This window comes from Neophocaena asiaeorientalis, unplaced genomic scaffold, assembly GCF_003031525.2.
Source record: "Neophocaena asiaeorientalis asiaeorientalis breed wild unplaced genomic scaffold, Neophocaena_asiaeorientalis_V1.1 scaffold571, whole genome shotgun sequence".
Lineage (NCBI taxonomy): Eukaryota > Metazoa > Chordata > Mammalia > Artiodactyla > Phocoenidae > Neophocaena > Neophocaena asiaeorientalis.
The window spans coordinates 2,306,974-2,333,861 of NW_020175669.1; the positions used below are offsets into that span (position 1 = coordinate 2,306,974).

The following is a 26,888-nucleotide window of genomic DNA, read 5'->3' on the forward strand; positions in this document are numbered from 1 at the left end:
CTCTTCTACCAACATTTTCTTTGGTCCAGGCCTTTGCCGAGCGCTGGGGATTCACCAGTTAATGAGACCTGTCCCAGTGGTGCTCTGGAGCCGGCCCACCCTGGCTTTCTAGAACCCACTGTGTGTTCTTCACTCCACATTCAGTCGGTAGTTTGAAGTTGACCACTGGTGGGAGTATTTTTTCACGGAAATCAGCAAACATTACCAAATGGGGTTTTGTTTGCTTGTTCATTTTGTGAGAGCTGATTGTTAAGCCAGCACAGCACTGCCTGTGTCCTTTCTGGTAGGGAAGACAGACGTGGACCCCCGATCGAGACCCTCCTCATAAGAGCTGTGATCGGCATGAGCCGTGCTCTGAGACCGCTGGAGCACAGGGGAGGGAGGACGCTTGCGTGCAGTGGGAGAGGGTGCCGGGAGAGCTTCACCACGAAGGTGACATTTGAGCTGGGCCCCAGAGATTGAGGAGGCGTTGGCCCCGGGCACAGAACAGGGTGTGGGGGGGGGGACTGCGCTGAGTGGGTGGGACAGCGCGAGTGAGACAGGAGGTAGGACACAGCACAGCTCTTACAAGGAAGAGCGAGAGAAATTCAGTGTGACAGTGGCAGGGGTTGGGGCGTGAAGGGCCCCTGAATCAAGCTGGGCTCTTGGAGTCTATCCTGAGGACAAAGAGGAGCCACTGAGCGGTCACCGAAGGGAGTGTGGCTAGGAGGGTGACTGGAGGGCGGGCCACACCAGAGGCTGGGAGGTCAGTTATGAGGGCTGTTGCAGTGGTCTAGGAAACCCATGCCACTGTCCAGCTTACTGACAACCGACCACCGCAGGAACCCAAGAGACACAGAAGTGACGCGTGTTTGAAATAAATAGATAAACACAAATGCTGAGCCCAAGGCTTCCTGGTCTTTACCCTTCAGACCTCAGGTGGGTAGAGACCGGGTCTGGCATCTTCTCCCAGAGGCAACTCTGAATAGTGCAGCAGCTGGAATGGTAGAGTCTCAGTCAAGGCCCATGGAGAGACATTTGGGGGCCCAGATGCCCCCCAGGGGTGGCCTTGTTTCCAGGCTTCCTGTGAAGTGATTTAGGTGCTGTGCGGAATGTCAGTTCCCATCAGGGGCTGGCAGCCTGGGGCTCCCGTCCCTTCCTTTTCATGGGAATCAAGGTCCCCGGGGCCGGGGGTGAGGGACGTGACCAAGAGGAGCTCTTTAGCATCCTCTCTCCTCCCGCTTCTGGCAGGGCTGGGCAGGTAGTGATGGGAGGCGGGCACAGTCCCAGGACGGCAGGGCTTATGACTGGGCCCCCTCTCTCCAGCACTAGGTAAGGGCCCCTACCAGCTGGCCAGCTTGGCAGCCAGTGGTGCCCTGGTGGCCATGAAGGTGGCAGGTGCTGCCATAGTCCTAGTGAGAGCACAAGATGTGGCGCCGGGGGACATTGTGAACTTCCTGCTGACGGCTGCCCTCTACAAGGCCAAGGCCCATGGTAAGGCCCACCCTCTGGCCCCACTCCAGCACTTGGTGGAGGGAAGCAGGTGTTGGAGGAGGGGAGGATGCTACGACCCTAAGCCAGCTATAGTAGCTGGAGAAATGTGGGGCTCCAGCAGGCACCCCTTTCCCAGTTGAGACAGGGTTCTGGGTCAGCCTCTTAGCCTCTTTCAAGAAACACCTTCTGTCTTCTTCTTGAAAAAACCAGAGAGGCCAAGGTCCAGATGTCCCTTTGGACCTTGCTTCACACAGCAGCTGTATTCCAGAAAAGCTGGGTGGCAATAACTACTACTTCCCATCCCTCCCCCTAAATTTCCTTCTTATTCTCCCTCTTCCTACCCCCCCTCCCCACTTCTCCTCTCTATTTTTAAGACTAGATAGACTGTAAATACCAGAGGGGAACTGGCTGTTATATTAACTCCAGTGGGACCTTCTCCTGTGAATGGAGGAGTGGGCTCTTGATTTGCTCAGGTTATGGTCCTGAGTTCTGGTCTGGTGGGTTTCACAGACTGAGGCACACCTGGAACTAGCCAGCCTCCTGGGTCTTAGACTGCAAGCAGACCTAAAGGGCTTAGCTGTAGTGGGCACCATCTTCTCTTCAGAGTTCAGCAGTGCCTGAGGGGTGGCAGGACCTTGCCCAGTGGGGAGTGACCACCGGTGGTGTTTGTGTTGGGCACTGGGCCAGCCAAGGCCTCAGTTCACCAGTGCTAGGAAGCCTTCTCTTCTGTGGCCATTTGTGTGTGTCCCAGTGTGTGGTCACTGTGATCACTGATCAGGGTTTCTCCCCGCAAATCCTGTTGGTCCCATCTAGTCAGTATCTCCCTAATCACAGGGATGTCCGTGAAGCCAATCCCAGCATCGACCGGAATCTTGAACCAACACACATCTCAGTTCATTCCAGGCTAAGAATTTAAGTTCTCAGATTCTCATGTCTGTGGTTTATCTAGTTACGAGGATCATCCTCTCTTTCTCTCTCTCTCTGCCTCCTCTCCTCCTCCCCTTCCTCTCTCCTTGCCTCCCTCCCTTTCATTGAGCCCTGTTCCCATGCCAGGCACCAAGCTGGGCACTGGGGAATCACTGGCATCAGAGCCACGACCCCTGCCCACCAGAAGTCCACAGTCCCATCCAGGGGACAGACACGTCAAAGGCAGTTACAATGCCTGTGGGAAGGAGGAGCCCCTAACTCAGTCTTGGGGAGTCAGGAGAGGCTTCTTAGAATAAGTGTTGTCCCTTGAAGGGTTGAAAGGAGCCAGGAAGGGACTTGTAAGCCAAGCTCAGGAGGTAGATCTTTATACTGAGGGCAGTGGGGAGACATGGAAGGGCTTTCAGGAGGGGAGGGACATCCCAGGCACAGCTAAGGGGATGTCCATGGTGGGGTGAGCCAGGGGTACAGTAGGAGGCGCCAGGAGGAATCACGTCACTGCACGAGGAAACCTGGGAGTGAGGAGCCAGGGACTGGGCCACAGGAGGGCCAGGAGCATCCCCACTGCCACAAAAGGGAACACTTCTTCCCTAGACATTCCCGACCCCCAGATCTGTGTGGTCCTGCTTGAAGAAGGAAGGGTGTCTTATAACATTCCAGATGTAATGGACCATCTGCTTAGTGGGAATTTTCTGTTCTCCATTCAGTATTTTAGCCCAGTAAGTAAGGTCTAGTCTAGAGGGGGTGTTGATTTTCCAGTGGTTTTATGGCATGTTAAGCAAACCCTAGAGTAGCCTGGCCCTGGAGAATGTCACTGTGGATGGGATGCCCAGAGGCTGTGAAGGCCAGGCTCCCACTCCCACCCCATCCTGTGTTCCTTCCCTGTGCTGTGCCCAGAGTACTGGACAACAGAAGAGAACATACCTTCCAGGTAAGATTTGGGGTGGCTGCGTCGGGGAGGTGTCTCTTGAATTTGGCCTTGAAGGATGCGTAAGGTTGTGATGGGAAGAAATGGAGAGCAGAAGATGCCACAGAGAGGAGGATTCAGCAGTCATTTGGCCTGAGCCTCTCACTCTCATGGTCTTGATGTCCTATAGGATGTAGTAAAGGGACACAAGCCACAACCTGGTACATCTCCCTGGAGTATCAATTTTACTTAAAGATTTTTGGAGGAGGTTACTGATTTATTATTAACAATACCTCACTCTTCTGTAGCACCTGCTGTGTGCTGGGCACTGCTCTAAGTGCTTCATATATAATAACTCATTTAATTCTCACAACAATCTTAGGAGGTAGGTGCTATTATTTTCCCAATTTACAGATGTGAGAACTGAGGCCCCGAGAGGTTTGGTAACTTACCCAAGGGGCCATCACTTGCAAGTGACAGCAACCAGGCTGTCACTTTTGTCAGGCTCCTCCCAAACAGAGATATTAAAAGAGAAATAAAATTTAGAAAATGGAAGGTAAAAAATCATTTGATTATTTAAGGTAAAACACGAGACTTTGTACAGTCAGTCCTCTGTATCCACGGTTCCACATCTACGAATTCAACCAGTCGCGGGTGGAATTTCAGATGGAAACCTACGAATACGGTTGGATGACTGTACTGGGCCATTTCATGTAAAGGACTTGAGCATCCTTGGATTTTGGTACCGGGGCGGGTGTACCGAGAAACAACTCTACCTCTAGGTCTGGCTTTCAGCCTCTCCCCCCGTTAGGAGGACTTCAGGACAAATGGTTGAGAACCTTGATTTAGGCCAACTCCAGTCTTCACAAACAAGAAAACCGAGACCCAGAGAGGGGAAGTGAGTTGCCTGAGGTCACCCAGTGAGGGACTCAGCACTCTACCCGCCTGGGCTGCCCCATGCCCACTCCTGGATCCCATCCCTGGGGCTGACTGCGTAGTGGTTAAGAGCCTGGGCTCCAATCCTGCCTCCTTTTTCCACTGTCAGTGTGACTCTAGGCCTCACCGCCCTCATCTGTAAAATGGGGATGCAATGTCATCGCCTTCTAACCTGTTATAGAATTTGCTTGTTCATTATGTTTACTCCCCACCCACCACCTGCTACTTGAATGTCAGCTCCGTGAGGACAGGGGATTTGTCGTTTTGTCCCCTATTGTGTCCCCAGTGCCTGGAACGGTGCCTGGCCCCTGGTGGGGGCCTCAGTAGTGTTAGCTGCTGAATGAATGAATTCACCGCCTCACAGGGCTCTCTTGGAATTTACTACAAGCAGCGGGTAGAGAGCTTGCTCAGCACTGTGTCCGGCACGGGGTTAAGTCCTGATCAATAGCAGTTGTCGTTGACATGAAGAATTGATTCTTCCCCCAGTTACCTCATTTCTTCTCACAGCTGCCCAGGGAGGTCTAACAGGAGCTCTGTGCAGTATCTCCTGGGGCCACGGGGTGGAGGGGTGATGGGGGGAGGGGGAGACACACCAGGCCCTGCGCTGGGCCTTTCACACACCGTTCATCCCTCACAGCCTGGAGGCGTGAATTCACTTGTCCACAGCACAGCCAGCCATGGTGGGCCGGGACTCCGGACACCTGCTTGTGCATTTGGGCCCTGACCCTGCAGGGCCCTGTGGTGGGGAGCAGGGGAGATCCACCCAGCAGCGTGGAGATAGGAGAGAGGACAGCGGAGCCCAGCTCTTAGGCCTCTGGGCAGGCCCCTTTCCACCTCTGGGGCAGTGTCCCTGCTGTGGGTTGGGCTCAGCCTCAGGTCCCCCAGCTCTGACCCTCTGGGATTCTGTGAGGAGCGGGACCAAGAAAACTGACAAATCAGCAAACCCCAGCTTGTCTAGTGCGTCCCATAGAACAGAACCCCACCAGGACAGCTGTTTCTGTCTGTCCTACTCACTGCTGTATCCCTAGCATCTAGACTAGCACATGGTACACGGAGGGGCCTCAGAGATGTTTGCAGGAGGGAGGGAAGGTGGAGAGAGGGAAAGAAGGAGGAAGAAAGGAAGGAGGGAATGGAAGGAAGGAGAGAGGGAGGGAGGGAGGAGGGGATAGTTCAGTCACCTCCCCAAGGCTCTGCAGTTGGGGCTTTAACCCCCAACCTTCCCTCCCTCGGGTGGAGGTGGTGTGTGCCAAGGGGCAGCCAGCAGGCAGAGGTGGGTGGGCTGAGGGGAGGCGGGCAGGCTTGGAGGAGCAGGACCCAGTCCTGAGTCGCTGAGACTGCAGATGGTGCCTGGGTGTCTGCCCCCTCCCCGCATCCGGACCTCTCGCTGCTGACCTCACCCTCGTGGCTCTTTGCAGACCCAGATGTGATATCCTTGGAGGCAGCGGACAGACCCAACTTCTTCCTCCACGTCATGGCCAACGGGTCTCTGGAGCTGGCCAAGTGGCAGGCCAGCGATGCCTTCCACCACCATGCCTCCTTCTCGCTGCACTCGTGGCGTGCGGGCCTGGTGGCCCTCGAGTCCCTGGCGGAGCCTGGGGCCTTCCTTTACGTGTTGGGCCCAGTGCTGGCCCTCCGGCTGTACGAGCACACGGAGGCCTTCCGCCGGGGCACACTGTTCCGCCTTCTGGGTAGGTGTCCACCCTGCATCGCCCTCAGCTCCTCCGCCCCTGACTCAGCTTCCCTCCCACCTCATCCTTCCAGTTGCCTCCAAGAGACGAGATCCTCACTCTCCTGACACAGGGAAGCCACGTGGGTGCCACCCCTGAGATGGGAGGGGGCCCGGCCTCCTTGTTGGTGGCCTAGGGAGCCTTGGGCATTGTGACTTGGGGCCCAGCCAGCTTCCTGGGTCCTGCCTACTCCCACAGGCCATTTACAAAGTCTAAAAATAGGGCGGCCTTTGTGGAAGCGAGAAAAGTGATCATTGTGGCCGCAGCTTGACGGCCCGCAGGCTCAGGTTTCTTGCTGATGGGGGCACATGCCTGCCCTGTGAGCTCAAAGACTGCCCACTGGGGCACAGCCTGAGGAGGCCAAAGCCCCCCTGGCTCCCATGAGAGGCCCAAGAACCTGGGCGGTGATGGGGCAGCTTCGTGCCCTTTCCAGCTGAGACCAGTGGGTTCCAGGGCTTTGCCATCTCCCTGCCAGGTGGGTGAGCCCCAAAAGTAGTTGTCCTCTGCCTAAACCCTGGAGACAGTGATCACAATTTCCTTACTGCTCCAGGCTGGCCTCTCTGTCCTGCACGTGCACATGTATGTTTGTGCTGTATGAATGGATCCATTTACACGTACACATGTGTAAATATGTCCCCAGTCAGCCTTTCGTTTATCATCCCCCACCGCTCCCAGCCCAGGGCTGGGCCAGCTCACTCTGACATTCAGTGGTCACCTATCAAGTCCACCAGTGAACCCCACCCAGGGCAGATTCACCACTGGCTGTGATGGCAGGACTTGTGTCCCTTGCTGGAAGACACCCAGGCTCTGAAGGCAGACAGTCCTGATCCCGGGCCTTGGCACTTGGAGGAGCCCCAGCCCCCCTCTCCTCGACCCTGTTTCTTCATCTGTGCAACGGGGGTATTTGCCTCAGAAGGTTGTTGCGAGGATTGACCGTATCTCCCGGGCTTTGCTCTGGGCCTGGCTCAGAGTAGGTGCTCCCCAGATGTAAGTTCCTAGTTCTGGTCTCAAGGATCTTACAAAAGGAGGCTCCTTCACAGTCAGCAGCAGGCTGGGGACTGGGGATGGGGCTTCGTTAGGATGGGGCTGCCCGGGTGGGATTGCTCCCTCCAGCCTGCTGGGGAGCTCGCCCACGCCTCCCAGCTCAGGCCATGGTTTCAGAGACTGATCACTCGTGCCAACATGGTCTGGGGTCTTGTCTGCCTCGAAGCCCCCCACGGGCTCCAGACTTTCCCTGAGGATCCTTCACTTGTCAAGGCAGTGGCCACAAGGCCTTTTTTGAGGAAATCTCCTTTGGGAAAGTTTAATATTCCCGGCATCTTCTGTGCTCAGTTTCCTCTTCTGTAAAATGGGGATAATAATAGTGCTACTTCATCGAATTACTGTGAGGATTAATGAGTGAATACTTGTGAAATGTTGAGTGTAGCGCTTGGTGTTAAGAGTTGGCTGTTGTTATTATTATTGATAGCTAGCAAGGTCTAAGGGGGCAAGCCTGGCCACCAAGGTCCCAGAAGGTCAGGGTGACAAGGCAGCCTTATGGAAAGATCAGGGGTCCCAGCCTCTTCTTTGGCCGCCTCTGAAAGCCCAGCTCCAACTGCCCATTCCATAGTCCCACCCCACCCCTGGTCCTCAGCCCCTCCACCAAGTTCCCAGAGTCCCGACCCAAAGATCCCCCAGCCACCGACCTCAGCTCTCAGGAATATGGTTTCCCCTCAGGTTGGATTTGATTTGATTTGATTTTGTTTTGTTTCATTTCATCTCATTTCGGTCTTCACTTTTCTTGCACGAGTCCATTTATCTCTTCCACGGAGCAGGGTGGGCATGGGCTGAGGTGGGATGACCTCTGTGCTCTGGCACCTGATCAGGAGCTGGGGCTCAGTCTCACTGTCTCGGGTTGGGCCACCTTTCCAGATGCCAAGCGCTCGGGGGCTCCCTACCCCACCTGTGAGTGGCACTACGATGCCTGTGCCAGCCCCTGCTTCCAAACCTGCCAGGACCCACGGGCAGCCAGCTGCCAGGATGTGCCCAGGTGAGGTGGCATGGATTCAAGGTGTGTACCTCAGTGTATTTGAGCATACACCTGAGTGAATGGCTTTGTATGCAGTCTGTGGGTTTAGGCGTGAGCATGTACTGTGGTGTGTGTGTATTCACACGTACTCGTGTCGGTATGTTTTGCGTACTGGGTATGGGGATGTGTGTGAACCAGAGTGAACCTGCCTGATGTGGGCGTATGTGAATGTCAGTTTGTGCACGTGTGTATAGTTGAGCCTGTGGGTGTGCAAAGGGTAGCCGTGGGTGCACAGCTGTACACAGCTGGGTGTATGTACATGCGTATGAGCTGCATGTATGGGTGTTGGTGCAGCTGGGTGTGCGTGCATAAGGTACGCTGATGTTTTGGCGGACTGTGTGGACGTATGTGTATCCACGTGAATGGCTTTGAGTCCTGCAGGTGTGGAGGAGGAACGTGCGAATGCGCGTAAATGGAGACACGTGTGCATGTGTGAGTGTGGGCACAAGTGTGCACATAACCAGACTTTGTTCGTGTTTTCCCCTCAGCCTGAGGGCAGGAGTGTGCAGCATGCATGTTTGGGTATGTGTGCTCCTGTACATGCTGTCTCCACGGAGGTTCATGTGAGTGTGTACATGAGATGCACACACACACGTGTGTCATGAGAAAGGATGAGGTCTGTGCTCCGTCCGGGTGAAAGGCCGTGGCCCTCCTGGTGCTCCAGACCGCTGACTGGCCCCCTGCTCTGTCCTCAGGGTGGAAGGCTGTGTGCCTGTGTGCCCCACCCCCAGGGTCCTGGATCAAGTCACACAGAGATGCGTCTACTTGGAGGACTGTGAGTGGCCTGGACTTCTCATCCCTCCTTGGACCTGTAAACCCCCCGGGTCCCTGGTGAAACAGGGTCAGCACAGGGGCCTCTGGAAGGAGAGCACTCTAGAGCAGGCAGGGACCTCATCTGGTCCATTCCCCCCAGTTCACAGAAAAAATGAGGCCCATGTGGGGAAGGGAACTGGCTGGGGTCACGTGTTGAGATGCCGCCAGACTTAGACCTGAGGGCTCTGGGCTCTGGGCTCAGGGTTTGAGGTGTGGGACAGGGTGCAGACCTGCTGACTTCTCTGGGCCATCTAACACCACGTGACAGAGTCCCTGACCAGCTGTCAGAAGCTCTACCCCCCTCACCAAGGGTGCCAGCCCAGGAGCCCCACATCACAGCCCTGCCCAGTGATGACCCCTGCAGCAGCAGTCGCCCCACTGGCTGAGCCTCTTCTCTGGTCTGCCCCAGGTGTGGAGCCTATGGTTTTGGTTCCCACGGAGGCCTTTGGCAACGAGACCCTGCCTCCCGGTCAAGAGCTGCCCACCCCCAGTGACGAGGAGCTGCAGTTTCCACAGGAAGCTCCCGGGGCCCCATCCCACAGGCCAGCACCCACACCGGCTATCCCGCTCACCACGGCCCTGAACCCACCCGTGGCAGCCACTGTGGGGCCAGCTCTGTCTCCAGGCCCCACCCAGACCACTCAGAAGCAGCCACCGGGGGTCACTGCATCTAACGTCCCTGAGCACCCCACAGAGGCCCCAGCCAGCACGGGAGTGACCGCCAGCCACCTGACCACCCCTCGTGTCCCAGAGCCCTCATCCCTTCCCCTCTCACAGCAGATGCCCACATCAGGCATGGGGTCGGGTGCCATGGAGACGACCAGGGTGACTGTGATCTTTGCGGGAAGCGTCAACATCACAGTCTCCTCCCTGTCACCCCCTGCACCTCGCTTCCCTCTTGTGACCAAAGCCGTGACGGTCCTAGGCCTTGGCTCCTTGCCTGTTAAGACGACACCCCTCCAGCCCTCCCCGAGCCTGGAGTTGCCCGCAAGTCCCTCTTCCAGGCCTGTGGCTTCCCCTGCAGTGACCTCCAGGCCTCCCACTTCCTCAGGATCCCACAAGGCTTTGCCGACACCATCAATAACGGAGGTCGTGACGGGGACAGGGATCCCCCGTCCCGTACAGTCCCAGAGCATTTCCAGTCCCAGCAGCCCCCCAGCTGAGTCTAGAACAGCCACAGAACAGATTCCTGCCAGTCCCCTGGTGACTGAGATGGTGGAGACAGCGCCATCCACAGAGAAGGTCCAACCTGGGCCCAGCCAGGCCACGGGCCCACCAGCATCCCCACTGCCAAGCCCATTCCCCATGACCCCGCCCCACCCCGCTCCGCATGCCACTGCAGCCGCCGCCAGGCCTCCCACTCTGCCCTCGGGGCCTGTAACTGCCGCCAGCCTGTCCACAGTCGCTCGTGGGCTGGGGGCCACACCCTTCACATCTCTGGAGTCAACTCGGCAGCCCCAGCTCCTCTCTGGTCTGCCTCCCGACACCAGCCTGCCCCTGGCCAAGGTGGGCACGTCCGCCCCAGTGGCCACGCCCGGCCCCAGCGTCTCTGCCATCCCCCCTCCACTGCAGCAACAGGCCGCATCTCCCGCCGTGGCCACAACTCTGCCTGCTCGGACACTCAGCCCCGCACTGCCTCTCACCCAGGCTGTCCTGGCCCAGGTGCACCCGCCCAGTCATGTGGTTCCTCAGGCAACAGGCACAGCTCCAGACCTGCTTTTGGGGGCCACGCTGCCAGCCTCTGGGGTCGTGGCTGTGGCTCTGGCTGGGGGGGCGGCCTCCACAGTATCTGCTGGCCCACGAAAGAGCACCACGGAGAAGATGGCCATCCTGTCCGAGCAAGTGTCTCAGCCCACCTGGATATATGGCTCTGCCCAGGGGGGCCCCACAGAGCTCACACCTGCTGTGGCCCACACTGCTGCTACCTTGGTGACGGAGGCTGAGGGCCCCTGGGCTGGCACAGTACCACTGGTGCCAACGTCCTACCCGCTGATCAGAGTCTCAGCCAGGACGGCCTCCCGAGAGAGCTCGCTGGTTCTGCTCCCCCAGCTGGCTGAGGCGCATGGCACCTCGGCAGGACCTCAGCCCCAAGCAGAGCCGGAGGGAGAGGCTACCACTGAGCAGTCTGGGCGCTCGGCTCCAGCCCAGAGCATCTCGGCAGGTCCGGCCGAGTCCTTGGCCACCACCACTGAAGCCAGTACATCTGAAATCTGTGTCGTGAGTGACTTGTCAGGGTTCTGCCCCTGTATGTGAACCCTCCATGCCTTCCCTCCTCCTGTGCCCCGGGCCTTGGACACCATCGTGCTCTCACATCCTCAAGGTCGGCGGCAACGTCTCCTTAGCCAGCTTCCAGGCTGCCAGATGGCCGTTTAGTCACCATCCTGACCCCTGCCCCAAGCTCCTGGAGCCTGCAAATTCTCCAAGCTCCTCTGGGCCTCTGATGCCATAGCAGATCCCTCCATGCCCCACCTGGGACCCAGGGGCCCATTGGCTGGCTTGGTGTGCTGTTGTGTGCATCGTGTGTGTGTGTGTACCCATATGGGACTGTGTGTGAACTCGTTTGTGTTCACGTGTGTGGGACCCCATGTGAACGCTCATCTGTGTGTGTGTGTGTTCTTATGCATGTGATGTGTGGTGTTGCAAGGTGGTGTATGTCTGCGTTTGTAAGGAGAGAGATAAACTGTGTGTGCGTGCGTGTGCTTGGGTCTCTACGAGTCTGAGCTAGTGGACCTGCTATGTACCTAGAACTCTCTGCAGGGCCAGGTGGATGTGCAGACTCTCTGGGACTCAGTCCCCTGACCCCAGTCTCACTCTTAGCCCAGCCCTAGGCCCCCAGTGGTGTGTTGGGTGGGTGGAGGGAGGATGAAGGCACCATTCCCTTGTCGTTGTACCTCAGGGTCCCCTACCTGCCAGAACCTATGGGGTAAGGATCTGTGCCCTCACGGCTTGGGGGTAGGTGGGGCAGGGGAATGAGTGACCGTGGTCCCAAGGGGATTGCTCAGGCTGTTCCTCCATCCTGTGCCCCAGCCAATCGCCGAGCAGGACTGCGTCCGCCACATCTGCCTGGAGGGCCAACTGATCCGAGTGAACCAGTCCCAGCACTGTCCCCAGAGCACTGCGCCTCCTAGCTGTGGGGTCCTGGGCCTCGCAGTGAGGGTGGGCGGTGACCGCTGCTGCCCCTTCTGGGAGTGTGCCTGTGAGTCGTGGGGTCCGTGGGCGCCTCCCATGTCTTTCTCGTACCCTGAACCCGGCACAATCTCTGCCCCTCTCCTGTGTGCTTTCCAGCCTCAGGGTAACCCTGACATGAACCCCCTGTGGGACCTCTGACCTTCCTACCCTTGTGACCTCTGATCTCTGTGTGACCGTCCAGCCCCCCAAGGCCTCTGGATCACCCAGGAGAAGGCCTCATGTTCCTGGGTGGCCTTGGCCCCCAGGGGCATCTGTTTATTCTTCTCGTCCCTGCCCTCCCCAGGCCGGTGCTCAATCTTCCCTGATCTGAGCTTTGTCACCTTCGACGGGAGCTATGTAGCCCTGTTCAAGGAGGCCATCTACATCCTCAGCCAGAGCCCCGATGAAATGGTCACTGTTCACGTCCTCGACTGCAAAAGTGCCAACCTGGTGACTGTCCCTGGCTTCCCTTCCTGCTGGGGCCTTGAGACCTGACTAGGTTTGGAGGGGAGATTGAGCAGTGAGTTGGGTTTTGAGGGTTATCAGGGGCGAGGACAGATGAAGAGGCCCCTGCAGCAGCTCCGTCTGTCTCAGTCATGGGGCTCTTCTGGAACCAGCACCTGGGGAAAGAGTGAGTGGAGCGCCACCTCCTGGCCCTTCCTGGGGCCTGCACCGTTCCCAGCTGCCTAGGCCCCTGTGAGAGGCACTGAAATGCAGAGGAGCTGGGATGCCACCCCTGGGATATGGCCTGTGGTCAAGGGTGCTGGCTGCAGGGAACCGCCTACTAGGATGCTCCCATGAGCCAGGTGAAAGGAGGCAGCTTTCTGGGGGGTTTGCAGGAGGTCAAGTGGAAGCAGAATGTTCTGTGGGACTCTGTGCACCATCTGCACAACCCCAGTGGGTGCCCCTAGCATATTGAGGCAAGGTTGGGTTGGGGGGGAAGAGTTGCTCCCCAGGAGGAGGCGGCAGCAGGGCTCCAGGTAGATGAGGGCTGGGTTCTCTCTGCAGGGGCACCTGAACTGGCCGCCATTCTGCCTGGTGATGCTGAATGTGACTCACCTGACCCATCAGGTCACCATTGACCGCTTCAACCGGAAGGTGAGTGCATCAAAGAGCAAGCCCCCAGGGAAGGGCAGGAGTCAGGCGAGGGGCGGGGCATCAGGGGAGGAGGGGCTTTGAGGCTTATTCACAACTGGGAGTAAGGGAAGGGAGGGATCCTCTAAAAGAAAAATAATGCAAAATTATGTATATTAGGAGGTGATTTTAATTAGAATATTTGTGGCCACTCTTCATGTCAGGGGAGGAAGTGTACCAGGAGGAATATTGCGACCGAAAAGAAGTTAAATGGCGAGAGACAGTAGCCTTAAATGATTGTGGTTAAAATATCTCACTTCTGCAATTTTTACAAAAATATAAGGCCATGTGAACACACTAAGATGCATCGGCTTCACATCAAGCCCACCTCTGTCAAGGAGGCTGGTGCCCAGCCACAGCCCACCCTCTGTGGGGTACCCACCCCGAAGGCTCTGCCTTAGCTCTTCCCAGGGGGAGGGTGAGTAGGGCTGACTCATCTCTTCCTCAGGTCCCAAAGTGTCGGCTCTCCCCACCTATTCCTGAGCTCAGACCTGCAGCCCTGTTACTAGAATCTGCTCTTGAACATAGAACACAAGGGCCACACCTTGTGAGACTCTCAGGAACAAGGCTTAGGGCAGTGGGTTTTCCATGAGATGGAGGCTTAAGCATAAAACTCCCTGGGTTTCATCCCAGGTGCTCCAGCATTGTGGAGCCCATGGCCCTGTCTGTACAGCTCGGAAGGCTAGATTGAGAGAGCCAGGGACTTGCCCAAGGTCAAAGTTTTCCGACTACCGGGCTAGGGCTCCCTCTATTCAACACAGTAGTTTATGCACTGGATAATTTGCAAAGTGATTAATAAAACAGTGATTCTTGGATGGGAGGGTATAAAGTCATTATAAATATTTTAAAATCCTAATATTTTCATCTCCCATTTCCACATAGTAAAACTGATAATACATACAAATTTAACCTTGTCTGTGAGTAGCAGGGGTTGTAGCTTTGAGTTTAAAGTGTTGCATATTTAACAAACATTGCTTGAGCCCCCAGTTCATGTCAGGCCCAAAGGCAGGTGCTGGGGATTCAAAGGTGAGTGAGACACAGTTTCTGCCCTTAAGAAACTCACAGCCCATGGAGGGCCTTGATGAGGGAACAAATCTGTCTTAAAGGACAACACAGAGCTTGGGAGACCCCAGAGAAAGGGGTACCCAACCCAGCGGCTGGGGATTTAGGGTCAGTCTCCCAGAAGAAATGATCTGAGCAGAATCAGAAAAAAAGAGAGTGATTAGAAGGGCTCAGGATTATTTGGGCGTGTAGATGTCGCCTGCCTCCAGCTGTTACATTTCTTGTGTCATTGTTTTGTGCTCATAACATGTTTTTAGGACTTTTCCATGCCACCTTGGACTGTGTCTGGGCTGCGCGTGCCTGAAACAGAGCCTGCCATGTAGCAGATGCTTCATAACTGCTAGTGGGATAAATGGATGGATGGAGGGAGGGAGGGACGGATGGACGAGCAGACAAGCTGTGCTCACATTGAACACCCTCCCCCACAAGGTGTTTGTGGACTTGCAGCCTGTGTGGCCCCCTGTGAGCAGGTACGGGTTCACAGTTGAGGACACAGGACACATGTATGTGATCCGGACACCATCACACATCCAGATCCAGTGGCTCCACAGCTCAGGACTCATGATCCTGGAGGCCAGCAAAGCCAGCCAAGCCCAGGGCCGTGGACTCTGCGGTGAGGTGGGACCCAGCTGGGGGGGAGGGGGATGCTTCCTGGATCCACCTCTGCCCCCAGACACAGGTTCCCCTGGAACAGGGAAAGCTGGGACAGAGTGCTGGGCCAGAGGTGGGACCAGCAGAGCTGCCAGGGCAGAGACCTAATGTCTTGTGTTCTAGGGCTGAAGCTGCCAGCAGGGAGGTGGCGCAGGGCTCTGGCCTTGGCCAGTTGTCACTTCAGCCGAGATTGTCAGCTTCCCTGATCGCTTCCTAACACCAGATAATCTTCCCTGTCTGCATATGCCTGGACACTTCACAAAACACTTCTACATTCTGATCTCACTTATTCCAGGTCATCCACACAATAGCCCTGAGGGATGGCCATCGAACTAAAGAAGAAAGGGGGCTCAGAGAGGTTAAGTGGCTTGCCTAAGATCACACAACAGAGCTGCCACAACACAGAACTAGTGCTCTTCAGACCGCAGCATGGTTGCAGAGAGCATGCCTTCAGGGCCTGGATGTATTTTGATAAGAACAAGGGTACAGGAGGAGTCTAAGTGTGGACTGCTGCTCCTTGCAGGTGCAGAAGGATGTGGGCCCCCATAAGGTGCTCCATGACAAACTGTTGTGATTATGATGGTGGGTGACATAGGAATACTTCCACACACATGCTTGCACGCCCGCCATCCGTAAATCTGCACCCATTTTATTCATTCACACTCATGCCTCTGTGTTCAAAATGCCTTCTACACATGAGCTAACGTGTGAGCCTGCTCCCTGCTCATTCTTTCATCTGTGCAACACATAAACACATATTTACTATGTACCAGTCACTAGGGACAGAACAGTAGGCAAAAAAGACAAAATGTGTCTTATGAAGCTTCCATTCCTACTGGCACAAACATCTCTCCTTACACACACACACACACACACACACACACACACACACACACACACACACACCACCATCACCACCTCCTCTGCTATCCCTTTCTCACCATTTTTTCCTTCTACTATTTGTGCCTGATGCAGAGTGCTGTGGTCAGCCTCCGGTGGGCCAGCTCCTCCCCAGGATGCCTTTGTGACACCCTTCAGTGACTCAATGCCAAGACCAAAAATCTGACCATTGGGACTGTTGATAAAAATCTGAGGATTTTGTAGTAACTCATGCTTTTTATTCACGAAATTGGTGCCTGGAGGTGTCAGAGCAGAAGTCAGCGAATTTACTTCTATTTTATCCAGACTAACATTGGTATCTTGGGCACCTGCTAGGCAACTTGGGGGAATATTGAGAGAGTGAGACTATAAGGGAAAATGAATCTTTGCACTCAGAGAGCAAACCAGACCTGCAAACTGAACCTGTTACACAGAATTGGGACAGTCATGGACGGTGCATCTGAGGGGTACGTGAAGGAAGGACTTTTGAGAAAGTGTTTCAGAGAGAAGGAGCAGCATAAGCAAAGTCAAGGGCGGGGAAGTGGGTGTTTGGAGCCTAGAGTGTGAGAAATGAAGGTGGAGGTTAAGGTCATGTTAGAAGCTGTGACAGATAAACTTCAGCCCTGCCCCCGTCTCAGTGCCTTAACACAATAGAAGTTTATTCCTTGCACACATAAATTCCCAAATGGAGATTCCTTCCATCCTGTGGCTCTGCCATTTTCAACACAAGCTTCCAACTGCACAGAAGGGGAAAGAGCTGGGCAGGTTTTAAGGATCCAACCTGGAAGTGGTGCCCATCACCTTCGCTCACGTTCTGTTGGTGGGGACTTACCACATGGTCTCACCAACCACAGGAGAGCCTGGGAGAAATAGGCTAGTGGACCGCCCAGGAAGAAGAGGAAACAGGTGTTATAATTAGCTAGCAATCTCTGCTAAAGCAGATTTTTTGGAGTAACTTTTAATTTTGATATAACGTTAAACTTAAAAGTTGCAAAAATAGTATAAGGAACTCCTATGTGCTTTTCACCCAGATTTACCAAGTGTTCACGTTTTGCCTATTTGCTTCTCTTTCTCTCTCTCTCCATGTGTATATATATGTATATATTATATATGTACATATGCATGTATATATGCATTTATATACGTATATATGCCTTTTTATATATTCACTTTTCTATGCATATGCCTTTTACATAAATGCATTTTTTCTGAACCATTTGAAAGTATGTTTGAGACATTGTGTTCCTTTATCCTTAGATACTTTGGTGTTTATTTCCTAAACAAAGACAGTTTCTTACACAGTGCATTTCTTAGCTTCTCTGTACCTTATTTCTCTCATCTATAAAATGGGGATAACAGTGATACCAGTCTCAAAGAATTATTGTGAGGAATATTCAGTGTGACAGCTGGGGACCTGGGAGTGGTGATTATTATGGCCACTGGGGTAATTCTGCCCCTTTCAGGTATCTGTGATGGGGACGCAGCCAATGACCTCACCCTGGAGGATGGCTCTGTGGTGGGTGAGGCCGAGGACCCTGCTCCCTTTCTGGACAGCTGGCAGGTGCCCAGCTCCCTGACCTCGGTGGGCCAGACCCGCTTCCGCCCGGACAGCTGTGCCACGGCCGACTGCTCTCCCTGCCTTCGCATGGTGTCCAACCACACATTCAGCGTCTGCCACCGCTTTGTAGGTGTCACCTGGGTCCAGCATGGGGGGACCTCCTGGGCTGAGAATGGCAGCATCTACCTGCAGGGGGCAAGCTCCCTAGAGGTGTTGATCTTGGGACAGATTGGGAGCCTGCCAAAGTCCGTGTTGCCCCTGGGCCGGGCTGGGAGGAGCTGAGCCCTGAGAGATGGGGGATGTGGGTAGGCAGCACCGTCTGATGCACGGCCCAGGTCACCCCGGAGTCATTCTGTGAGCTGTGGATCCGGGACACCAAGTACTTGCAGCAGCCCTGCGTGGCACTGACCGTGTACGTGGCCATGTGCCATAAGTTCCACGTGTGCATCAAGTGGCGACGCTCCGACTACTGCCGATCACAGACCTGAGTCCAGGTCTAGGCTTTCCCAGATTTAATAGTCGTTCACTCACTAATGGATATTAATTAATAAATTTATAAATATTTTCTAAATAAATCTATAAGCATACTAACAAATTAAAATTTTTAACTTTTATTATACTTTATATAAATACATCAAATACATGTTTTATGTTTATTATTTAGTTTCTTTGAGTTTCCTCTGTAAAATGGGGGCGGTCATAGCACTTTCTTGAGGGTCGTTTTGAAGATGACATGAGATAATGTGTACAGAGTGCCTCACAGAGGCCCATCACACGTTACTATCCAGTAAATATTAGTTCCTTTCTCTTAACTTTTAGTCATGTTTCTCTTTTCGTCTCTCCTCTCCTTCGTTGAGGATGGACGTGAGAGCCATTCCTCCGCACCCCCATTAGGTTTGCACTAGTCGGGTAGGCAGGGGTGGACCAGCCTAGAGTATTTTGATTTATAAATGTGAACACATCCAGAAAGGCTGGAAACAGCTCAAAGGAAGGCCACACCTATAATAAGACAGATAGAAGATGAAAAGACAAAATCATCTAGAGCAGTGTTTTTCAAACTGTGGATCCCAACTCAGTGGGTATGAAATCAGCATACCCACTGATTTGGGCGTCAGCATCGGCATTTTTTAATAACTGAAGTGTCTTAAGTGACAGACCGTGTGAGAGCCGTAATTCTAGCTTCGGCTTTTTTTTTTTTTTTTTTTTTTTAGCATCAGCATTTTTAAGATGCAATAGAATAAAAAATACTAGTGTGTACTGCACCTAGAATGATTAAGTATTGTCTTGTGAAAAGGTTTTTTGTTTCAATATATCAGTGATTCTCAATCCCAGCTACCCTTTGAAATCACCCAGGGAACTTCAAAAAGTACTCATGCTGGGACCCCACAATCAGAAATGCTAATTCAGTTGGTCTGAGGTGGGATCCCAGCCATGGTGTTGCAAAAGCTCTCAGTGATTCTTTTACAGTGGCTTGAGGAGCACTGTTTACATGCACGTGTATATTGGACCACAACGTGAGATCTAGTTTTTACAATCAAGAAAGTTTGGAGGGCTTCCCTGGTGGCGCAGTGGTTGAGAGTCCACCTGCCGATGCAGAGGACACGGGTTCGTGCCCCGGTCCAGGAAGATCCCACATGCCGCGGAGCGGCTAGGCCCATGAGCCATGGCCACTGAGCCTGCGTGTCTGGAGCCTGTGCTCACTGATCTATAGCAAGGGGTTGGCAAATGTTTTCTGTAAAGGACCAGATAGTAAATATTTGAGACTTTTGGGACCATATGGTCTGTCACAATTACTCAGCTCTGCTCTTGTAGTACAAAAGCAGCCAGATACAAGAGGTAAATGAATGGGTGTGGCTGTGTTTCAATAAAACTTTATTTGCAGAAACAGGCAGCAGGCTGGATTTGGGCTGTGGGCTGTGCTTTGCTGGCTCCTGATCTAGAGGAAGGAGGCAATGACACTAAAACCTTTTGCACTCTCTGCCGAGGCACAGATGATGCTCTGAGCCCCCTCCTCACTCTGCCTGGGGTCTGAGCTCAGGCTGGTGCCCGCTGCTGTGCCCCTGCAGCCTTCCTGTGCCCCAGCGACTCCACATACCAGGCATGTGTGGCAGCCTGTGAGCCCCCTGAGACGTGCCAGGATGGGTTGCTGGGCCCGCTGGACCCAGAGCAGTGCCAGGTGCTGGGCGAGGCCTGTGTCTGCTCTGAGGGCACTATCTTGCACCGGCGCCGCTCGGGGTTCTGCATCCCCGAGGAGAAGTGCGGTAGGTTCCTGCCCTCCCTGGGCAGGGCCCTCTCCTCAACCTAGGGTCTCCTTCACCCTCCTGCTACCCATGGCTGAGGCCCCCTGCATCCCTCCAGGTCTACTCTGGGGGGGTCAGTTTCCCAGGGAGGGTCTGGCCTGGGACAGTCTGGGTCTCCCCACCTTCCTCAGTCCCCTGCACCCCGCCATGCCCACTGCAGCCTGCACGGACGGCACGGGGGTGCCGCGGGCCCTGGGGGAGACCTGGAACAGCTCCCTCAGTGGCTGCTCTCAGCACCAGTGCCAAGCTCCGGACACCATCGTCCCAGTGGGACCAGGCTGCCCAGACCCCCGCCCTGAAATCTGCCCACGCTTCGGGGAGGTGGCTTTGCTCCTGCCCACCGAGGATCCCTGCTGCCTGGGGACTGTTTGCGGTGAGTCCCACCCTGCACTTCCCTAGACCTCAACTGTAAGATGGTTAAAAGGCTCCAGCTCTGCTTCTTAACCTTGATGGATAGAATAAGACCTGGAGAAATGAAAATGTCTTATGGGGGTGTGTTGGGGGGAGTGGAGGACCTGCGGTGGGGTAGGGGAGCTGTGCTCTATGAGTCAGTGTGGGGCACGGCTTAAAGGCACGGGCTCTGGAGCCAGGCAGCCTGGTGGATGCTCCCCCCACCACCTTGCAGCCTTGTGACCTCAGGAGATCATTTAACATCCTCCGTGCCTCGGTCGATTCTGTAACATGAGGCTGATAATAGTACCCACCTTCTGGGTCGTTATGAGAATGACAGAAGTTGATACTGATCTAGTAGAACAGCAGTGGGCATATGGCCCAGCTTAATGAATGTTAACTCTGATTGCTCTTCTGTCTCAGTCCTGGACCCTGTGTGACCCTCAGAGGCCCCCTCCAAGAACATGGGTCCTGGAGGCTAGGGGAAGTACTGGGGGCCAGGTGTCCAGGGGCTGGGCATTGCTGGAGGCTGAGGGAGTCCCAGCCTCCAGGTGACAGTCCTTGTGGCCCCTGGGCCAGTGTGTAACCAGACTCTGTGTGAGGGCCTCGCCCCCACCTGCAGCCCAGGCCACCGACTCCTCACCCACTTCCAGGAGGACTCCTGCTGCCCCAGCTACAGCTGTGGTGAGAGGTCCCAGCATGGGGGATAGGGGAGGATACCTACCACCCAGGGGCAGGGAAGCCCTGCAGCCGGGCGAGGGGAGCAAGGACAGCTCTGGGGACTGGGTTCTGGCTGGAGATTAAAGCAGAGCTAGGGTGGGGGTCCAGGTGTGGCCATGCAGGGTCTGCTCCCAGTGCCAAAATTCTGTCTTTTCCTAAGAGTGTGACCCAGACCTGTGTGAGGCAGCGCTGGTCCCCAGCTGTCGCCAGGACCAGACCCTGATTGCGGGCCGCCTGGGGGATTCGTGCTGCATCTTCTACTTCTGTGGTGGGTCGATATGCCATCAGATGTTAATATGCATGCCTGGATCACAGCCACCTCCTTCCTCACCCCTGCTTCCCTGGGTGGCTGGGAGGAAAGGGTGGGGATCTTCTGGTGGAGTGGGCATGGGGAGAAGGGTGAGACCTCTGTCCAAAAGGAAGTGTGGGAAGAAGAGGAAACCACCACCGCTTCACCCCATACATTACTGAGCACAAGAAAATTGGTGCTTGTTCAGTGTAAGAGTTCAGGTGGATGTGAGAGAGAACTTCCAGGTTCTGCCTCCAGGACAGGTCACACAGGACTGTGGAACATTGCTAGTGTTACCGAACCAAACTTGCGTCCTCTCATCTGCGTGCAGTACAGCCAATCTACTGACACTGGGATGGGATGAAGGAAAGTGCATTGTTTATTGCAGGTGCCAAGCAAGGAGAACGGGTGGCTAATGCTCAAAAGACCCAAATTCCTTGCTTGGCGCCTGCGATAAACGCTGCCCTTTCCTTCATCCCGTGCCAGTGTCAGGAGATTGGCGGTACTGCACACAGGTGAGCAGACCCAAGTTTGGTTCGGTAATGCTATGAGTCTGACTCCTGTCACACCTGGGGTTTAGGTGCCTCCCCCAGCAACCTGCTCTGTACCATGCTCCCCAGGAGAGGTACTTCCTTTGACAGCGGTGCCCTTCTCTCCCCTCAGTCTGTGGCGACTGTCCAGATCCCATCCCCGAGTGTCAGGAAGGGGAGGCGCTCACCGTGGACAGGAACACCACGGAGCTCTGCTGCCCTCTGTACCAGTGTGGTGAGTCCTGCTGGATGTGGGGGCCAGGGCCGGAAGGGGCTCCAGGAACCTTCACAGAGTCCTCACCCTAGGACCAATGGGAGTTCAACAGGGGGCAACAGGGAGCCCCCAGGTGGCGAGCTCTGGGGAAGCAATGGAAGGAGGCCCCACCCAAGGAAGCTGGGCCAGGTCCTGGGAGCTGGATGGCAGGGGTACAGGCTGTCACATAGGTGGCTCTGAGGCTTCCTAAGGAAAGTCCCTGTTCCCTCCATGGAGGCTCCCAGGGGCCAGGGGGAGGCCTGGGTTGAGGGACAAATGCTTAGTCTACTCTCATTCTCCCGGCCTAGATCCACAGTCCTCATTCACTGACTGACCCAAGGCCCCTGCCTCGTGGTCCCTTTCACCACTGTTACCATAGTACCTGCACGAGGCTGTATTTTAAAGCCTCTGAAGCTCTTTTATTTTGCAATGATGAATAAAAGTGAGCCCTTTCTGATATTTTTACAAGACATAACACCTGTATGTAGGATGTACCTTAACATAGTACTGTGTACTGTGTACTGTACCTTACTTGTGCCTAATAAGCATAGTACAGCCAGCATCATGGACTTTAAGCAAACCTAATGGATGAAAATTAACAAAATGTTTAAATTTCAATATGACTTAATTTACAAAAATTCCTTTCCCTACTGACTGTAGGAAAGATGTGAGGGAGACTGCACTGACACAGAGCAGTGTAGGGCGGGGCCTCCTCCAGGATACCCCAAGGGCAACCCCGACTGGTTCAATGTCAAGAACCAACTTTGAAACAATGTAGGCTCCCACTGAGAGTTGCCCAAAAGGCTTGGCCATACCCAACCAAGTAGCTCCACCTGGGGGCTCAGAGGCCGCTTGTCATAAAGGGTTTACAAAGGTCATCTGAGGAGAGGATCAGTGTCCTTCCTCTCCAGCATCTCTCCTCATCTCTCCTCCTCAGCCTCCCTCTTCCTGTTTCTCAGAAAGTACTCCGGCAACGTGGATTGAGTACAGGCATAGGGAGTCAGTCAGCGTTTTGAGCCCCAGCCATTGACTAGCTGTGTGGCCTGGGGCAGTATACAACCTCTCTGAGCCAAGGTTCCTCATTTGTGTAATGGTGATAATAGTATGTACCTCGAGGGGCTGTTGTGAAGGTTAGAGATAATAGATGTAGAGTGTGTGCTGTGTACATAGTACCTTAATATAACAGTGCTTGGCATACAGTAGGTGCTCAATAAACAGAGGCCATTGATATTATTACCTTGTCCCAGTCTTCATTATACTTTTCTTACAAAAGCACTACCAAAGCCTTGTAGAAAGTACAGAATCCAAGTAAATACAAGAAAATGAAAACACTATTTTCCTACCTCCCAGCCATTTCATCGTCAGTATCCTCCAATTCAGTACAGATCCTTCTAGATATTCTCCCCCTTTAGGTAAGTCTGTTTTACCAAAATGAGGTCATACTGTACATGCTCTTTTTTAGCCAGGTATTTTCAGTTAATGATGTTTACCTTTCATGTTGATACATTTTCAAGTCATAGCATACCAGTCCATGGTTTTTCTGGTCTGTTCAATCCAGGATTCCATCCAGATCCACACATTAACATTATGTCTCTTAAATGTCTTTTAATCTAGCACATGTTCCTTCTTCTGTATGATACTAAATTATAGAGTTTGGGCTATGGTCCTGCAGAAGGTCTCATGTTCTGGATTTGTCTCGTTTCTTCCTCTTGGAACCATTTACCTTGCTCTTCTGTCCACTGTGCTTCCTGTAAACTGGAAATTAGATCCAAGACTTGGTGGCTTCAAATTAAAAATCTTTGGCTACACTGTCCTCGAGCTTCAAAGGACATCACACCAGGAGACGCGTGCTCTGTGGTTGAGCCACTCTAACCGAGGTTCACGTTGGCCCTGGATTAGGGTGGTAGCTGTCTGATCTGTCCATCTTACATTTACAAATTTCCTCTTTCAACCAGAAAGTAACCGGTTATTTGGACATTATACAAATGTCCTTCTCCCTCTACCTCTTATGTTTTTGAAACACTGATTAATACTCCTTACCTGTGCCAATAATTTTTTTTTGTAAATCAAATAAGTTTTACAATCTTTCACCTTCAGCGTTGACCCTGGCACCTCCCCTCTGCACCAAAAAGTTGTGTCCAGGGATTCCTTGCTCCTTGCCTTGGTCTCTCAATAAATGAGAATGGCCGAGGAATCCTAAACTAAGAGGGGACTGGCTGGAGAGCAGGAAGGAGGGAAGTGTGAGCCCTAGAGTGTAGCATCTGCTGAAGCAGAGCAGGCTCCAGGTGGGCTACAAGAGGATGACGTCTCCACAGCGTAGGAGAAGCTGTGTTCTCCTTAGAGAGAAACTGTCCCATCAGCGGAGCTTCACCTGGTCACCTGCTCCCCTCTGACCACTTCTCTCAGGGTGACACAGCATCCAAGGGAGGGAGGCCCAGCTGAGTGAATTTAAGGTTCTGACACTGTCAGGTTGCTAGTGCCTCCCAGGGCAGAACGAGGGCCTCCTGATGTAGTTCTACAGGGAGACTTCAGTAGCCCAGTCTTCTCCTCTGGACCCCAGAGGGTGTCTGAGGACACTGGGGGGACCTCAGAGAAGCTAGGAGGTACCCCTCCTTAGCCAGTGTGTTTCTGAGGATTCCAGCTCCAAGGTGTCTGTGGCTGACGTGTCCCCTGCCTCCCTGCCCATGCAGTGTGTGAGAGCTTCCGCTGTCCCCACATACAGTGTGTCATGGGCACTGTCCTGGTGGAGGTGTGGAGCCCAGACCGCTGCTGCCCCTACAAGTCCTGTGGTAAGTCCCCGCACAGGGACACCCCTCCCCAAAGGCGGAGATCCAGGCCACTGGGGGGAGGGGGAGCCGGGCCACCACTGTCCACTCGGCTCAGATTCGACCCCTCCAGAGTCACCAGAGGGAAGCCGCCACAATGGCCTTCCCGCTGCACCCGCTCCCTGAGTGCTGGACATTCTTTGCCTCCCCAGGATAAAAGAAGGAAAAAAACAACTTCCTGTTCCAAAAAGGAGCTTCTCCACCTTAAAAAGTCTTTATTGCAACCATCTGATAGTAAATATGATTTTGTTCAAATTCGCCTCAAATCCTCTTGAGAAGCAGGCAGGGAGTGGCAGTGATCAGTAATGAACACCTGTGAGCTTTGTATAAAAATGGTTTTCAGGGACCTCCCTGGCAGTCCAATGGTTAGCAGGACTTCGCCTTCCAATGCAGGTGGTGCAGGTTCAGTCCCTGGTCGGGGAGCTAAGGTCCCACATGCCTCGGGGCCAAAAAACCAAAACATAAAACAGAAGCAATATTGTAACAGATTCAATAAAGACTTTAAAAATGGTCCACATCAAAAAAATCTTTTTAAAAAGATGTTTTTCGAAAAGAAGTTGAGAAACTCTGTTTCTCAGCTTGCTTTTTCAGGGCCTCACTAGAATGTAAACTTCACGAGGGCAGGAATTTTGGTCTGTTGTATCCATGGCTTTGTCCCCAGAACAGAGAAAAATCTCGGCATATAGGCACCTAAAACTATTTGCTGCATGAAGGTGACTCCCAAGTGTGTTTCACAGCCACTGTGACCTTGACTTCTCCTCCCGAAGCTAGAACTGCTGGAGCCCTTAAGTTAGTCAGCGGTGCCTCGGCAATCAGCTCCCTCGCAGCTTAGAACTGGACCTGCTCACGGGCGAAGGCTTGGAGTAGAGCTCAGCTGGCTGAGCATATATATATTTAGGAAATGCAGATGGTCAGAAATTCCACCCTTGCCTTGTTCCTTCCTGGAGAGGCCCCATTCTGCTCTAGAATGTGCTCCGGAGCACGGGGAAGGATGAAGCCCAGGTGACGGAAGGGAACCTGGTATTGATCCATCTACCTGTTTATCCTCCCTGCACATTCTATGTGGAGCTCGGCATTTGGACCCATCATGCCCCACCTGCCCAACCAGGGGAGCTGCAGCCCCTATGCGGGATGGAGGGCAGCTAGAGGAGGAGCTGCACCTGCAGTGAGGGGTCTGGGAGGCTCAGGGGGGCTCCCACCTGGACACCTCTGGTGAGGTGGGTCCTGTCCCCTCCTGTTTTTCAGAGTGTGACTGCGACACAATCCCAGTGCCCCGGTGCCATCTGGTATGAAGACCCTGCTCCTCCCCACTCCCCCTGGTCTGCCTCCCCCTTTTTCTTTCCTTCTCTTTCCCTTCTCTTGGAGACCCTATTCCTTTAATCTAGTGCAATGAGCCTTGAATTGCAAGCCAGCATTCTCATCCCAAGCTCTGCTGTCTGGGCACAGTGCCCTCGCTTGTAAAGTGGGCCTGGTCATGCTTCAGAGTTGCGGTGAGGATTAAGGACTATGACGACGCTGATGCTGACGCTGGTGGGGATGCTGGTGATGATGCTGTGGGGATGGTGCGGGTGGTGGGGATGGTGGGAACGATGATGATGGTGATGATGTAATGGTGATGGTGGGGATGGTGGCGGTGGTGGTGAAGAAGATGCTGCTGCTGCTGGGGATGGCAGGGATGATGGTGATGGTGATACTCATGACAGTAGCTAATGTTTACCTAGAGCTAACTATATGCCAGGAACTTTCCTAGGCCTTTTATGTCTATTATCATATTAATTCGCACGACAGCCCAATGAGATTGCATCTATGGTTATCTCAATTATACAAACAAGAAAACTAAGGTTAAGGTCATGTAGCTAGTAGATCACAGAGCCAGGATTGCAACCAGGATATCTGACTCCAGAGAACATGCCCTTAACCACCAGGCTGCATGGCCACTGAGAGAAGTGAAAATACTTTAAGAAATGGAAAGTTATGCTTAAAGTTATGTTTTCTACATGATTTTTTGGATTATAAGTCTTCCCTCTTTCCCACCTAGCCCACATTTTCTCTCATTTTGTCCCCCATCCCATCCTCTTCTCCTTTTAACTGGTAAGAAGGAAGGGAAGCGTATGAGCCGGGCAGGGCCGGCAGCCATGCAGGGAGCCCTCGCTGATGTGGCCAGTGGGTGCTCAGAATGACAGGGGAGTCCTGAGGCCCGGGAGAAGACACGGGAGCGCTCCCCAGTGGGGAGGCTCGGGAGCCACATGGGCATACTTGAGGGAGGGTGACTGAGCTCACA

At 53.9% G+C, this 26,888-nt stretch overlaps 1 protein-coding gene across 1 annotated transcript in view; it reads left to right on the forward strand.

The window, feature by feature from the left end:
- OTOG (otogelin) overlaps positions 1–26,888 on the forward strand; it is an 84,839-nt gene that overhangs the window by 52,220 nt on the left and 5,731 nt on the right. Inside the window, exons 32-49 of the mRNA XM_024731592.1 lie at positions 1,306–1,473; positions 5,656–5,928; positions 7,879–7,996; positions 8,731–8,810; positions 9,258–11,065; positions 11,876–12,044; positions 12,321–12,466; positions 13,025–13,114; positions 14,642–14,825; positions 17,206–17,426; positions 17,636–17,774; positions 19,367–19,561; positions 19,761–19,973; positions 20,570–20,674; positions 20,871–20,978; positions 21,663–21,764; positions 24,473–24,571; positions 25,853–25,893. Of these exons, the coding sequence (XP_024587360.1) occupies positions 1,306–1,473; positions 5,656–5,928; positions 7,879–7,996; positions 8,731–8,810; positions 9,258–11,065; positions 11,876–12,044; positions 12,321–12,466; positions 13,025–13,114; positions 14,642–14,825; positions 17,206–17,426; positions 17,636–17,774; positions 19,367–19,561; positions 19,761–19,973; positions 20,570–20,674; positions 20,871–20,978; positions 21,663–21,764; positions 24,473–24,571; positions 25,853–25,893 (4,259 nt within the window). The remainder of the gene's footprint in view (positions 1–1,305; positions 1,474–5,655; positions 5,929–7,878; positions 7,997–8,730; positions 8,811–9,257; positions 11,066–11,875; positions 12,045–12,320; positions 12,467–13,024; positions 13,115–14,641; positions 14,826–17,205; positions 17,427–17,635; positions 17,775–19,366; positions 19,562–19,760; positions 19,974–20,569; positions 20,675–20,870; positions 20,979–21,662; positions 21,765–24,472; positions 24,572–25,852; positions 25,894–26,888) is intronic.